Raw genomic sequence first — 14,926 nt, 5'->3', positions numbered from 1 at the left:
AGCTGACAGCTGATTATTAAAAACCAACACCGTCTGTAAATGATGACGACAATTCAGTAAAACAGGAACTTTAATTGGTGGTCTGGACAAAGGCTGAGAGCTGTGTACGTGCAATGTGGTGGTCGCAAGACTTGCATGTAAGGCATGATCGGAGTCGAGCCTTCCTGCGGTTTGTGAGTAGCACAGCGTTGCGTGTTGTTATTAAGATCTGCATATAAAGCAGGGGGTCGCGGTGAGTACATAACAAGGCAGCCGTGAAAGACAGTTTGGGACATTTAGTCTGCTCTTAATGATCTTTGTGGCTCTAGATTTGAAGCTTTCGTGACTGCAAGGATTTATACTCTTAGGTTTTTTTCGGTAAAGTCACGTAGGTGATTTATTATTTTATTTCTATTTTTATGATTTTTTATTATTTTTATTATTATTTATTTTTATTTTTACCGACGTGACTTTACCGAAATAAACCTAAGAGTATGGATCTTTGTGGCGTTTCTCTTTAGTTTGGCCAATGAGGAGCAAATAAAAACACTTAAAAGCTCATTCATCAATACATGCCTAATCTATGCCTGGTGTGTGCTGCAGAAAAATGGTTTTGAGCAGTTCTGCATCAACTTTGTGAATGAGAAGCTGCAGCAGATTTTCATCGAGCTCACACTCAAGGCAGAGCAGGTGAGCCATCGACACTACCACTTTACAAACTCCAGTCTCTGGAGGATTAAAAATAAATCCATCCCAGGATTTCTCACCAGCTGTAACGCCTCATCGACGACATTTACTTACTGGTCGGACCAGAATCAGTCTGTAAGAAATCCCGTTACATATTTAATTTCTTAACCACATTGGAGATCGCTTTTTCACCGGTACGCTTGAACAGCTCAGGGTTATAACGCACCCCTACACGTCAACCGATCTGCCACATCTGTAGAAGCGCCATCAGTAGGGGCTGCAGGATGTCTCTAGAACAGCCACAGCTGTGGAAGCTCCATCAGTAGGGGCTGCAGGATGTCTCTAGAACTGCCACAGCTGTGGGAGCGCCATGAGTAGAAGCTGCAGGATGTCTCTAGAACTGCCACAGCAGCAGCTGGTTGTGTGTGGCTCAATCTGTGGGCCGTTTCCAGTCGCTGCCGCAGGTCTTGTGCCATGTCAAATAGCAATACAGAAGTGTCGCAGAAGCCAGGATTAAAACACAGGATCTTTGCAGTACTGGTTCAGTTATCGCTACCATTACATTACAACAATTACAATTTGTATTTATACGGCATCCAAATACAACTGCAGCTCAAGGTGCTGCACCTACACATTGTGGCACGCATATCCTGTATACGTCAGTACAGCATGAATTCCCTTGGCCGCACAATCTCTGACCGGGGTGATCATTGTTGTCGCCCACTAAGCCCCCGTGTGTTATCCATTTTGCACGCTGCGTGGTGTGCTGATGAGCGGCTGGATCTGCAGAGGTAGCGAGAGCCTTGCTGTGTGCATTGCGTTTGTCGGGTTTGTATGTTCACGGTGGCGAGGTGTTAACTCTCTCGCCTGGTATACAGGAGGCCATGGGTTCGACCCCGACCCTGACGCTTGTATATTTGCAGTTTGCATGTTCTCCCTGTGGTCGCGCGGATTTTTCTCCAGGTCCTCCAGTTTTTCCCTCCACATTTAGAAACATACGTTTACCGCATTTGACTGCTATCAATTTCTACGTAATAAGTCACTTCGTTGAGCTATCATTTGTGGCCAGGTTGCTTCTAAAAAAGAGCTACATAGCTCAGTGGGCCTTACCTGGTAAAATAAAAATGACAGCACATGGTTCTTAAGGATTCGCTTATCGCTCTTATCTACCCTCCGTGCAGGAAGAGTACGTACAGGAAGGCATCAAGTGGACACCCATCGAATACTTCAACAACAAAATCGTCTGTGACCTCATCGAGAACAAAGTTGTAAGTGGCACGGGTCGGTTGGCTCTCACGCATCATACCGGCAGGGTCAGCCAGTAATAAGCCTTGTGCCTCACAGTAAGAAGCACCTGGGTTCGATTCCGGACTCGGACACTTTTCTATGTTGTAGAATTAATGTTCTCCCCTGTTCTGCAGGGGTTTCCTCTAGGTTTTCAGGTATGCTGTCATAGTAAAGCAAATGTATATATATATACTATAACTGTGTTTGCTAAAAATCCTAATTCTGAAATGTTACCCGCAAATTACTCAACTGGATTACACATAGCAACATTGCCCTCTGAATGAGAAAAAATACTTGGCAGGACCCTGCTGAAAAATAATTATGAGACTCGGTAGGACTTACCAGGATAAACAAGCCTAATAAAGTATCAAAACATAAATGTCCAAGATTTTCTAACCTAAAAGGAATATTCTTGTCATCTTCACACATACTCATGTTAGGACTACCACCTCTGAGGTCCAAACAATCCTGACACATCATGGGAAGTACAATATCATATTATTATCTCACAATTCCAGAAGTGAGGAGAACTACATGTGAATGCATTGTCTTGAGTAGTGCATCATTACAATTATTAATCGGCGATTTCCCAGGACAACCAGAGGATGACCCTGGAAAAACCAGGGCAGGTGGCACCACAATCTCACGGGCCTATTTCCCTACTCTTCTGGTTGAAGGCGTCATCACATCGACCGGCATGCTGCAATCTTCCCCCCCCCCCGCCCCCCGACAGAACCCGCCGGGGGTGATGAGCATCCTTGATGATGTGTGCGCCACAATGCATGCTAAGGGTGAGGGCGCAGACACCACGCTGCTGCAGAAGCTGCAGGCCGGCATCGGCTCCCACGAGCACTTCAACAGCTGGAACCGCGGCTTCGTCGTGCACCATTACGCCGGCAAGGTGACGGTGGCACGCGCCGCATCGCGTGGCCGGCGCTGGGGAATGAAATGGGGGAGGCCCTGTTCAATTTTCAATATTTTAAAACAATATATATATCCTAGTTGCGCTCCTGGCATTGTGCACACTCACTACTATGTATGCATACATGTACGTAGCCAACCGTACGTGGTTTTGAAAACGTATGGGTTTAGCCATGTTTGTTTGTTGTAGTACAGAGTTAGCCTGATAACTTTAATCTACATTGTCTTACGGTTGTTATTGTTTGACTTACATCCCACTGGGATTTTGCACACAGCGTTGAAATACGGTGTTTTTTCTGGAAGACTTTGCTGTTTTTTCCAGGATTGTTCTGTTGCGTGTAGTCACTTTAAGATGTTTCTTGTTCATGTTTATGTTTTGTTGCGGTTGCACCCGAGTCAAGAGCCGCATTGCTCACAGGGCTATACCTCATCAATGAAACTGAACCGCGCTAATCGGAGCTCCTGTGTTAACAATGCACTCATCCTTACACACCCACTCTCACAGATACGTATGCCACTGGCGTAACCGCTATACAGATACGACTCGAGCAATGGGGCATCAAGTTCACACTCGCGCCCGGCCCTGACCTCGCTATTCCCATGCCCCCAGGTCTCTTACGACGTGGAGGGCTTCTGCGAGCGCAACCGAGATGTGCTTTTTCCTGACCTGGTCGAGCTGATGCAGAGCAGCCAATAGTGAGTATCCTCTGTCACCGACGCACGCGCTCACACACATGTGCACGCACGCTTGCGTACGTGTAGAGGCACTTCATAAAAGGCACAACCCAAAAAAAGGCAACTTCTAAAAAGCACACTTTCTCTTTGGTCACCTTGCCACATGTCCCAATTCCCGCAGCCCCTTCTTCTACAGCCTCTTCCCCGAGAACCTGCAGGTGGAGAAGAAGGGCCGACCCACCACGGCTAGCAGCAAGATCAAGGTGCGATGTCTGACTTCACTCTTAAGACTTTAAACTAAACGCTTCAGGGAAATTACACTTGCAAAAAACACGGCCATTCAGATGGAGATGCTCTTTGCCAATAACGTCTGGAAAAAAATCTGCCTATTTTGTTTAACAATGAAGTTCAAAACGGGTACAGAGTTTTCAGGCTTAAACACATGTTGTGGGATAATATTGGTTTGGAAAGCCAATAGGCCGATGGACTAAAACATGTTTTTTTAATGTATGTGTGCAGACAGAACGGGGCTCCACTTATATATGATTTACTCGTGAAATAGCTCATTTACAAAACATAATTTTTTTACTGTCATAGGGGGTGAAAGGAAGCGCTTAATGTTCTGTGTGACTAGTTTTCTTTCGGAAATATCTTAACTGAGAGAGTCTTGGAAGGTTGGGAAACGAAATAATGGAATGCGTATGCTAATTACCGTAACTTTATAACCGTTCTTTTGCAAGAGAGACTTGTATTGTGAAAATAAAAAATACTGAATTGTTTCAGTGCAGGGGAAAGTAGGGGAAAAAGAAAATTGCAGGTAAAAATATGATCAAAACTTTCGTGTGATTGGTCGTTATGCAGTTGGCATTCCTCCAGGATAAATACAGATTTAGTTTCTGCATGATTTAAAGCCTTATTTAAAAAATAGACATTTAAAAATTATTGTACATTTAGCTAATATCATGTAAATACACAGCAATCTGCAACTCGTTTCATTGAAACCTAAGCACCGCATACACAGAAGGACGTTTCAGAAAAAATGAAAGATCAGTCAGTGTTGTTGTGTTGTGCGCGCAATGACCGCGTGGTTTGCACGCCTGTGCGTGCGCGCGCGCGCATTTGCTCTCGCTCGCGTGCAGAAACAAGCCAACGACCTGGTGAACACGCTGATGCGATGCACGCCGCACTACATCCGCTGCATCAAGCCCAACGAGACGAAACGCCCTCGCGACTGGGAGGAGAGCAGGTGCCGTGGGCCGCTCACACTCGCGTTACCACCACCACTTGTGTTTAGTTCGTTTTGTTTAACCGGGGTGAGAGTTAGAGAGACCAGAAGAGTCTCAATTGTAAGCGCATTGATTTTTTTTTCTATAGGATAGAATTTTTCGTAACATAAGTTGTCTTGGTCAAACTACTTTGAAAACACTCACAATAAAAATCATATTCGAGACAATACAAATGTAGTGTTGTACAGACGGACTCTTCAACGTCTTTTGTAGCACACACTTTTATTAACACGGTCCCTATGCACTGAGGGATATACGGTCCCCTCACCCGTTACACTCAGAACGTACAAGCCCCCGTACCCTACAGGCTACTCAATATCCCGCTCTTTCAGTGTCCTCTGACTGGACCTAGGGAGATGTCTCCCGACCACTGGTTACACTGAACCCTAGCCCTGATAAGGGCTGGAGGGCTTGGTCCAGGGTCCTAAGCTTCTTCCGCTGTCTTGGGTCTTCGTGTGGTTCAACTCCCCGAGAGCTCTGAGCGCTCTGGCTTTATACTTGCTCGTGGCCGGGTTGTCCAATCCCCGGCCACCTTGTGGAACCCTGTGATTGGTCGTTCCCAATATGCTTTTCGATCCCAATTCACCCTATCTGACCCTGACCGTTTAGTCGCGCGGGAAAACCTTGTTTACGGTCAGCTCTCACAGCTTGTGAGACCCTGACCGTTAGTTTGAGCGGGAAAACCTTGTTAACGATTTGCTCTCCGAGTTTGTGAATATCGAGTGGGTAACTCTACTACACAAATAATTAAAGCACGAAATATAACTGATTTTTGTGTTTAGTTTGTTGTCCTTCCCCCGCATACCCGATTAGCACGGTTGGCTATGTACTTTGCGAAGAAGTTCAACATGCATACAAATAAATGGGTCATATCTTGGGAAGAAGAATATCTCCTGATACCAAAAGAGGGGATAACTTGGTGAAATCGCATTGTCTTCAGTGGTGCATTATTGCACAACTGATGAAAAAAAAAAAACTACTTATTTTTTGTCCTGGGTTAACCTACAGATTTCTTAGGACAGCGACGGCAATAAGTATAACCCGTAAAAACAAAGTTTTTCACTATAAATCCTTTATATGCGTGGCAGCGAACTTAATATAAAGGATTTAAAAATATATTCGCCTGTGGAGGACGCGGGGATCGATCCCGCGACCTTTCGCATGGGAAGCGAGGGCACTACCAACTGCGCTACTCCACCACGGCCTGTGGAGGGGTTACGCTCTGGGCTCTTATACTGTGACGTTCAGCCAAAGCGATGAATGAGTTCTATTTGAATATATATAAAATATTTTTTTTTTGCCTAAAAGTGTAAAATTTTGGGAATTTTTTTTCACGAACATGAATTGTCTGGCACAACGAGTCTGTGTGGATAATGTCAGCTCGATTGGATCACGGGAAGTGGGTTAAAAAACGAGCGAAAGATTTGCACGGTCCTAAGCAAGCACGCAAGCACGCAAGCACGCAAGCACGCAAGCACGCAAGCACGCAAGCACGCAAGCACGCAAGCACGCAAGCACGCAAGCACGCAAGCACGCAAGCACGCAAGCACGCAAGCACGCAAGCACGCAAGCACGCAAGCACGCAAGCACGCAAGCACGCAAGCACGCAAGCACGCAAGCACGCAAGCACGCAAGCACGCAAGCACGCAAGCACGCAAGCACGCAAGCACGCAAGCACGCAAGCACGCAAGCACGCAAGCACGCAAGCACGCAAGCACGCAAGCACGCAAGCACGCAAGCACGCAAGCACGCAAGCACGCAAGCACGCAAGCACGCAAGCACGCAAGCACGCAAGCACGCAAGCACGCAAGCACGCAAGCGAACTTAATATAAAGGATTTAAAAATATATTCGCCTGTGGAGGACGCGGGGATCGATCCCGCGACCTTTGGCATGGGAAGCGAGGGCACTACCAACTGCGCTACTCCGCCACGGCCTGTGGAGGGGTTACGCTCTGGGCTCTTACACTCTGACGTTCAGCCAAAGCCATGAATGCGTTCTATTTGAATATATGTAAAATATTTTTTTTTGCCTAAAAGTGTAAAATTTTGGGAATTTCTTTTCACGAACAATAATTGTCTGGCACAACGAGTCTGTGTGGAAAATGTCAGCACGATTGGATCACGGGAAGTGGGTTAAAAAACGACCGAAAGATTTGCACGGTCCTAAGCAAGCAAGCAAGCACGCGAACTTAATATAAAGGATTTAAAAAAGAGGACGATCCTGGAAAACCAGAATGGGTGGCAACCCTAGTAAATACACACAACGCACACGTACGCAGACGTACTTGTACTCACCAGTGGGCCAGAAACTCGATCATCTATTTTTTCAAGTAACTCACGTTATAATTGATTTTTAAATCCTTTATATTAAGTTCGCTTGCTTGCTTAGGACCGTGTAAATCTTCCGGTCGTTTTTTAACCCACTTCCCGTGATCCAATCGAGCTGACATTTTCCACACAGACTCGTTGTGCGTGACAATTAATGTTCGTGAAAATTTTTTTCAAAAATGTTACACTTTTTAGGACAAAAATATTATATTTAATTACCAATTGCTTAATGCTGCCATGCAATCATCTGACCCATAGGTGGCAGCCATCTCAAGCCAGAGGACGAGAGGACTCTAGCCGCCACGCATATAAAGGATTTATAGTGAAAAACTTTGTTTTTACGGGTTATACTTATTCAATGCCCACGTCATGATAATCATCAGCCCTGATCCGTCCACCGCTGCATGTAGGCCGACCCACACCGTCTCCATCGCTTTTGCAATGCCACAATCCATCTGGCTTCTGCACAGGAAGTAATCTCATCGCTCCATCTCGTGGGTGGCCGTCCACTTCGGCATGTTCCTCTTTTTACTGCCATTCCATCGCCAGTACAATTCAGGCAAATTGTGGAACAGCTTTGGCCCTCTGAGTCTCATCATTCACTGTATATCCATCAAGTATTTTTGCTAAATATTCATTGCTTCTGTATTTCCAAACATCGTTTGTTATTATCATTATTATTAAGAATGTTTTACCTGATGAGAATCTCATTCTTCTTCATCTTTATATGACTGATGTTGATGTAGAGCAGCAATATCTATAAATTTACATTGAGGTGGTTGAGCAATATAATTGCATCAGGAGTAGCGGACTGTATCGCTGTGATGCCTCCTTCGTATTTGTGATTTGGGCATTGAGTCGTTATATGTCCCATGGTCTGTTCTGGGTGACCACAGTCGCGCACCAGAGATTTTTTTTTACTTTCCATTTGTGCATCAAGCGTCTGCACCTGCCACAGTTCATGCAGATGCAGTTTAGGGGTCGTGACCCACAAGCTTAATGGAAGATCGAAGCCAGGGATTGTCTGCGTCAGGATTTTCACGGGGTGTCTGTGACTTCTTGTGGACTCCCAATTTGTGCTTTGAAGTCGCATTGTCGAAGGTGAAGGCTGCGTGCGTCCAAAAAGTTGTCGCTCGATTTCAAACGGCGGCGAGAATCCCACCGTGGGCACGGCGACTCTTCTCTCTTTGGTCAAGGCCGACGTGGGTCCGCTCGTAACGAGTTTGCTGCCCGTGCGTTGCGTGCTTCCCGTGCAGGGTGCGCCACCAGGTGGAGTACCTGGGTCTGCGGGAGAACATCCGCGTGCGTCGCGCCGGCTTCGCGTACCGCCGCGTCTTCCAAAAGTTTCTGCAGAGGTGAGCGCCGATCCCTGGGACACCAGTGGCTCAGTCACGAAAGTTTCAAACTTTCGTGACTGCAAGGATTCATACTCTTATCTCTTTCGGTAAAGTCACGTAGGTAAAAGATGAAATTAAAATTAATAAAAATAAAATAATAAAAATTACGACGTTTCGGAGGCAACACAAGTTTACCTTGATGCAGCAAATCTGGCTGTGACGGTCCCACCTGATGACGGAGACTTGTGTTGCCTCTGAAACGTCGTGATTTTGATTATTTTATTTTTATTAATTTTAATTTCATCTTTTACCTACGTGACTTTACCGAAAGAACTAAGAGTACCAGTGGCTAAGCCAATGCCAGCTCCCCCCCCCCTGCTGGGATTGTCCGTGCAAGGCAATATTCATGACAAAGATAACCAGGGTTTGTGGCGAGTACCCATAACTCATACTCTTTGGGTCTTTCGGTAAAGTCACGTAGATTTAAAAATAATAAAAAATCACGACGTTTCGATCGCTGTATTTTTTTCACCTGAAGACAATTGCTTGTGTTGCGATCGAAACGTCGTGATTTTTTATTATTTTTCAATCTACGTGACTTTACCGAAAGACCCAAAGATAATGAATTCCTGCAGTCACGACAGCTTTAAGTCAAGATTTACCCATAACTCGTTGTGCCGATGTGAGACGCGCAACTTCACTCGGCCGTGGTGAAGGACAAAGCCCCCGACAACACAGGGGGACTTTCGACTGGTCTCTAACGGCTACATTTTTGAAGAGAAAAAAAAACCTAAAAATTGATTCCTGTTCTTCGTTGCAGCCATTGAGATGTTTCTTTGTGAAAAAGGTCACTATAGATGAAGGTGGTGGCATTGGTTGTGATAATGTCTAGAATGATGATGATAATTATAACAGCAATTGCAATGATCATGGTAACGGTGATGACAATTGTTCCAATGATGACTATTACAATGATGATGATATTGATAGGAACGATGACAATGGCAATAATTATAACAATAACTGCAAACATTATGACAATGATGGCAATGCTGCTGATGATAATGGTGATGATGACAATGGGAATTGCAATGACGATTGTACCAAAAAATTACTGGTGGTGAGAATGAAAATGACGATGACAGTGATGAAAATGATAATTTTTAATAATAATGAAAATTATTATGGTGGTGGTGATGATGAGGATCACGATGATGAAAATGCAAACGGTAATGGTGGCGATGATGGCATTTACAACGATGATGGTGATGACGATGAAGACAACAACCTTGGACGCTTTGCGACCCGCGCGGACAGGTACGCAATCCTGACGGCGGAGACGTGGCCGGCATGGCGCGGGGACGAGCGCCAGGGAATCACACACATCCTGCGCGCCGTCAACATGGAGGCAGACCAGTTCCAGCTGGGGCGCTCCAAGGTCTTCATCAAGGCCCCCGAGTCGGTGAGAGGAGAAGGCGCCCCCCCCCCCCCCCCCGTGCCGCCCCTCGGCAATGTGGCAGCGTAGAGTGGTGGTGAGTGGTTGACTGGAGTAGGCGAGTGGCGATCTGTATGAGAAATACTTTTATGTTTTGTGTAGAGAGAGATATATATATACGAAGGAGACGCACGATTGCATTTTGATTGTGCAGGGCTGCCTTTAGGAAATTTAGAGAGGATTGTTAAATGTTGAGTGTGCTTGAGTGCCTGTCTGCGGTAGGGTATCGGTGAGCGCTACGCTCTGCTACGAACCCGGCGACCCGAGTTCGATTCCCGCTCATGGCCAACATCAATGGCGATTATCTGAACCGGCCCTGGGCCTGCAACCTAGGTCGACTCAGCCTCAAATGAGTATCTGCTGCAGTGTGTAAAGATCGCCACTAGAGAGACAAAGGCGGCCGGGCATGGTGTTGGCCACCCATCCCCTCGTGTGCCATGCCGGCCTTCATAGGTGCTCGCTAACAGCACTCTTAAGGCTATACAGGGGATATTTGTCTTTTGTGTGCAAGCGTGCTAACATTTTGTGGGGAGCAACAAATATTTGGTGACAAATATGTTTTGCCTAGTCCTGGGCCTCCCCTCGTTTGTCTCAGCCTTTTAAATGAGCACCTGGTGAGGTGTGTAAACATTAGCATTGGGGAAACAAAGGTGGCCAGGCATGGTGGTAGCCACTCATAGCCTCATGTGTCGTGCCAGCTTCAATAGATGTGCCCTAACATCACTTCAAGTTTCAAGTTCAAGTTTCATTTATTAGGTATAGCCCTGTGAGCCATGCGGCTCTTGAGTCGGGTGCAACCGCAACAAACAAAAGATGAACAGAGAACATCTTAAAGCGACGACGCGCAACAGAAACATCCTGGATAAACCAGCAAATCTTCCAGGGAAAAAAAAACACCGTGATACAACGCTGTGTGCAAAAATCCCAGTGTGATGCAAGTCAAACAATAACAACCATTTTAACACGTAGGCTTTCGCGACCAATATTATTCATAATCAACGTTTTCGGGTTTAGATCGCGTTATTTATTTTTACTGATTGGCCGTGTCGGGTGGTGGAGGGTTACGACACATTAATAAATAACGCGATCTAACCCAAAAACGTTGATTATGAATAACAACCATAAGACAATTTAGATTAAAGTTATCAGGCCAACTCCGCACTTCCGCAAGAAACATGGCTTAACCATGTTTTTGAAATCACCAAAATAAAGCTATAAAAACAACGTAACAACAGTAATCATAGGAACTGTGATTTAAATTTAACAAATGACGATATACATATACTTGCTCCAGCAGTGTGTTGAAGGCTATTTCTACGGGAGATCGTTGTCGCTGTGAGTGTGTTAACTCTGTGTTCTCTTTCTCAGCTGTTCCTCTTGGAGGAGATGCGCGACAGGAAATTCGACGCCTTTGCCCGCACGATTCAGAAGGCCTGGCGCAAGTTCAACGCCCACAAGCAGTACGCCCGCATGCGGGAGCAGGGTGCGTAATAGATGAGTGGTAATGTCTTGAATTGAATAAGGTTCAATTGTCTAAATGGTGGGGGGAGGGGCATAAAACCATGAAAAGGGGGGCACAACACAGTCAATGTTAAAACAAACTTTAAATAAAAATAATATAGAAGGAGGAGCTGAGGAGCAGTGACGGGCTACACCCCGTCAAGTTCTGTGTGAGTCTATGGCTCTCCGTGAGCTATCTGGCTCTCCGTGTTTGTCTACTGGTGGGTCTCTGTGCGAGAAGTGCTGCTGAGAAAGTCACTGCCAGCCACGTGCCAGTTTATAAGTAAGTCCACCTGCGCACACGGAGACTGCAAGACCCAAGGAGGACAGCCACCTATCCAGGCCCTGTTGAATGACAATCAAGGCTGGAAATGGGAAGGAATTACTGGGGGACCTCATAAATGCCCCCCCAGCACACACACACATAAACATATATATATAACCTGCCACTACACTTGTCCCTGGTTCATTACAGAATGCAGTCGGGTTAAAACGTTTATTCCCACCATGACAATCTGGGTCATTCCGGCCTATTTCGCCTGCTGATGATACGTTTCCTTTTGTCATATTTGAAATTGTCTTCTCAATGATACCCATAAGTCGTAGTCGTTGAGAATAATTTTCCGTCCACTGAAACAGTTACTGTAACCAGTGTATCAGTGCCACCGATGGCTTAGCACACGACGACGAGACGCCACCGCCTGTTCGGCTATCCTTATCGGAAACCTTTTAGCGCGCAAGCTCAAACACCCGTGTGCTGGGTTCCTGCAGCCTCGGACATCCTGCTCAACAAGAAGGAGCGGAGGAGAAACAGCATCAACCGCAACTTTGTCGGAGACTACCTCGGTATGGACGACCGACCGGAGCTCCGGCAGTTCCTGGCGAGGCGAGAGCGTGTGGATTTCGCCGACGTCGTCAACAAGTACGACCGCCGCTTCAAGGTGCTCCTCTCCCGGCTCTCTCACTCGGTGCCGCCTGGGCTGGCGAACGCTGCCGGCATGGACCACGGGCAGAAGGTTTAGCTCGTACGGTTTGTGTGAATCTTTGCCCGGCATTAAAAGCTGTATGGATTCTCCTCCCCTCGTGTCACCCCGGCAGTTGGTGAAACGAGATCTCATCTTGACAGCTAAGTACCTGTACCTGATCGGGCGTGAGAAGGTGAAGAAGGGACAGGAGAAAGGCCAGCTGATGGAGGTGCTCAAAAACAAAATCGAAATTGACAAAATCCAGTCCATCTCGCTCAGGTAAGAAGCACACGAATTTGGCCGAAGTTGTAAAACTGTTGTCACATCTGGGATGGAGCACCCAGTTCCTGCCTCATTGCACCTGTTATGATTCAACGTTACCAGCACTCACTGATTCACTCCGTTCACTGGTGAACAGTCACCTCCTTATGACTCTTCTATCGCTACTACCATGGTCAATGTTCCTATGAACTCTACTGATTGATTGTATGTATGTTGAACTTCTTTCGCACCGTATGAAGCCAACCGTGCTAGGCGGAGGTGCAGGGGAAGGACAACAAACTAAACACAAAAAGTAGTTCCGATGAAATGAGTTTTCAATGTAGATTTAAAAGTGGAGTCTACCAGGCTGACTTGTTTTTTCTCATCTGTATCGTTTCCAATTACCATCCTGCAGGTCAAAACTCTTCTCTTTCTGCCTCTTTCCTTGCACTGCTCTATTTTGAATTTCCCTCCCATCGTCTCTCTTACCAACTTCTTATGCCCTTGCTCAAATCAGGAAACAACTGAACTCTCATATATACCTTCAAGAGTGCTGTTTTTTCACAAAGAATGAGACAAAACAAATGAAAACGACGGACCAAACGATGCAGACAGATTGACAGCACGGACAAGGAATTGCACATAATACAATTGTAACCTCCAATTGTGAAAATTCATAGAATCACAATGGAAACAGAGGTTGATTTTATCATGCCTAAGCGCTACCGTTCTGTATATACCTGCGTAGGGGTAAGACCGATCATGATGTCTGGTATTTCTACCCTATCCATGGCTTTATAATTGAGCACTTTGCCACAACTTTAGGATCTAGCAGACGGAATGAAGCAATGGCAAGGTGTGGTGGTATCTACGGGCGCAAATTGACTATGCGATGATGATATAATAATTGTGATGTCTAGTCTTTGTAAGTCTGCGCCTATTCAACTCATGTAAAAGCCACGGCAGCAGGAACATCAACTGAACGTTGGCTACTTTGTGCGTGGGCCACTACGCTCGTGGTAGTGTGTAGCGGTTAGCGCTGCGCTATGAACCCGGGTACCCGAGTACGACTCCCGCTCACAGCCAACACCAATGACGATTATCTGAATTGGTCCTGGATCTCCTCTAGGTCGACTCAGCCTCAAATGAGTACCTGGTGCAATGTGTAAACATCGTCACTAGGGAGACAAAGGCGGTCGGGCGTGGTGTTGGCCACCCACCCCCTCGTGTACCGTGCCGACCTTCATAGGTGCTCGCGAACAGCACTTGGCTCAACAGTCTGTTGGGGCTATACGGGGGATTTTTGTATATTTTTGTGCGTGCAGCACTTTGCAGGATGACATGTTCATCGTTCACGAGCGCGAGGACGACAATCTCCTCGAGTCTGTCTTCAAGACCGAGCTCCTCAGCCTCCTGTGCAAGCACTTTGAGGAGCTCACCAAGCAGAAGCTGCCCCTCAACTTCAATAACACGTGAGGCCGCGCTGCTGTGATGCCGCCTGTCCACCCCTGTGTGCGACGATACTGTGTGAACCCCATACTCGTAGGTTTTTTCGGTCAAGTCACGTAGGTAAAAAATAAAATTTAAATTTATAAAAGTAATAATAGAAATAAAATAAAATAATAAACCACGACGTTTCGGAGGCAACACAAGTCTCCGTCATCAGGTGGGACCGTCGCAGCTAAATTTACTGTATCAAGTGAGGCAAAACATTCCAAGATACAAGTTCTTAAATACAAGTTAAGGGGGGGAGGAGGGGGGGAGGAGCTTATCTGAGTGTGGTAGCCAATGAATGGAACGTATTGGGGGGGGGGGGCGGTGCTAAAAGAGAACAACAGGTGCACGTGCTGTGTGAACCCCTTTGTCTTCTCCTGATCCCCCCCCCCCCATCAGCCTAGAATGTTATACACATTATAGTTCTCATTTATCAACAAGAGCCTCATTGAGCATCAAGACTGCGTCTGGGATATTTGGCCAATTCCTCATGGAATATTTTTTCCAAAGATAAACGGAGCGCCTGCAGAAAACCCTAACATGCGAGATGACGACACTCTCATGATAATTATTACAATCGTAATCAGTTTTATTTATTGGGGACAACTTTGCTGAGTCTTGGGACCTTTTTGGGGGGGGTTTCTGCAATCGGCATGTTTGGAAAAATTACTGAAATGAGTGTTTGGCACCAAAGAAATCTGATAACGAAA

The 14,926-nt window shown here is 46.1% G+C and overlaps 1 protein-coding gene and 1 non-coding gene across 2 annotated transcripts in view; one reads left to right on the top strand and one right to left on the bottom strand.

Annotated features, from left to right (window-relative positions):
* The window catches only part of LOC144722010 (unconventional myosin-Ie-like), a 46,142-nt gene that overhangs the window by 24,568 nt on the left and 6,648 nt on the right, over positions 1–14,926 (top strand). Inside the window, exons 12-23 of the mRNA XM_078600053.1 lie at positions 583–669; positions 1,848–1,934; positions 2,687–2,854; positions 3,485–3,570; positions 3,731–3,812; positions 4,689–4,795; positions 8,421–8,519; positions 9,819–9,963; positions 11,365–11,479; positions 12,268–12,437; positions 12,595–12,740; positions 14,048–14,194. Of these exons, the coding sequence (XP_078456179.1) occupies positions 583–669; positions 1,848–1,934; positions 2,687–2,854; positions 3,485–3,570; positions 3,731–3,812; positions 4,689–4,795; positions 8,421–8,519; positions 9,819–9,963; positions 11,365–11,479; positions 12,268–12,437; positions 12,595–12,740; positions 14,048–14,194 (1,439 nt within the window). The remainder of the gene's footprint in view (positions 1–582; positions 670–1,847; positions 1,935–2,686; positions 2,855–3,484; positions 3,571–3,730; positions 3,813–4,688; positions 4,796–8,420; positions 8,520–9,818; positions 9,964–11,364; positions 11,480–12,267; positions 12,438–12,594; positions 12,741–14,047; positions 14,195–14,926) is intronic.
* TRNAG-CCC (transfer RNA glycine (anticodon CCC)) lies at positions 5,962–6,034 on the bottom strand. Its single transcript has one exon. It is a non-coding gene; the product is annotated as a tRNA-Gly (tRNA).

This window comes from Lampetra planeri, chromosome 13 (genome assembly GCF_965212315.1).
Source record: "Lampetra planeri chromosome 13, kcLamPlan1.2.h2, whole genome shotgun sequence".
Classification (NCBI taxonomy): Eukaryota; Metazoa; Chordata; class Hyperoartia; order Petromyzontiformes; family Petromyzontidae; genus Lampetra; species Lampetra planeri.
This window is presented reverse-complemented; position numbering and strand designations above follow the sequence as displayed.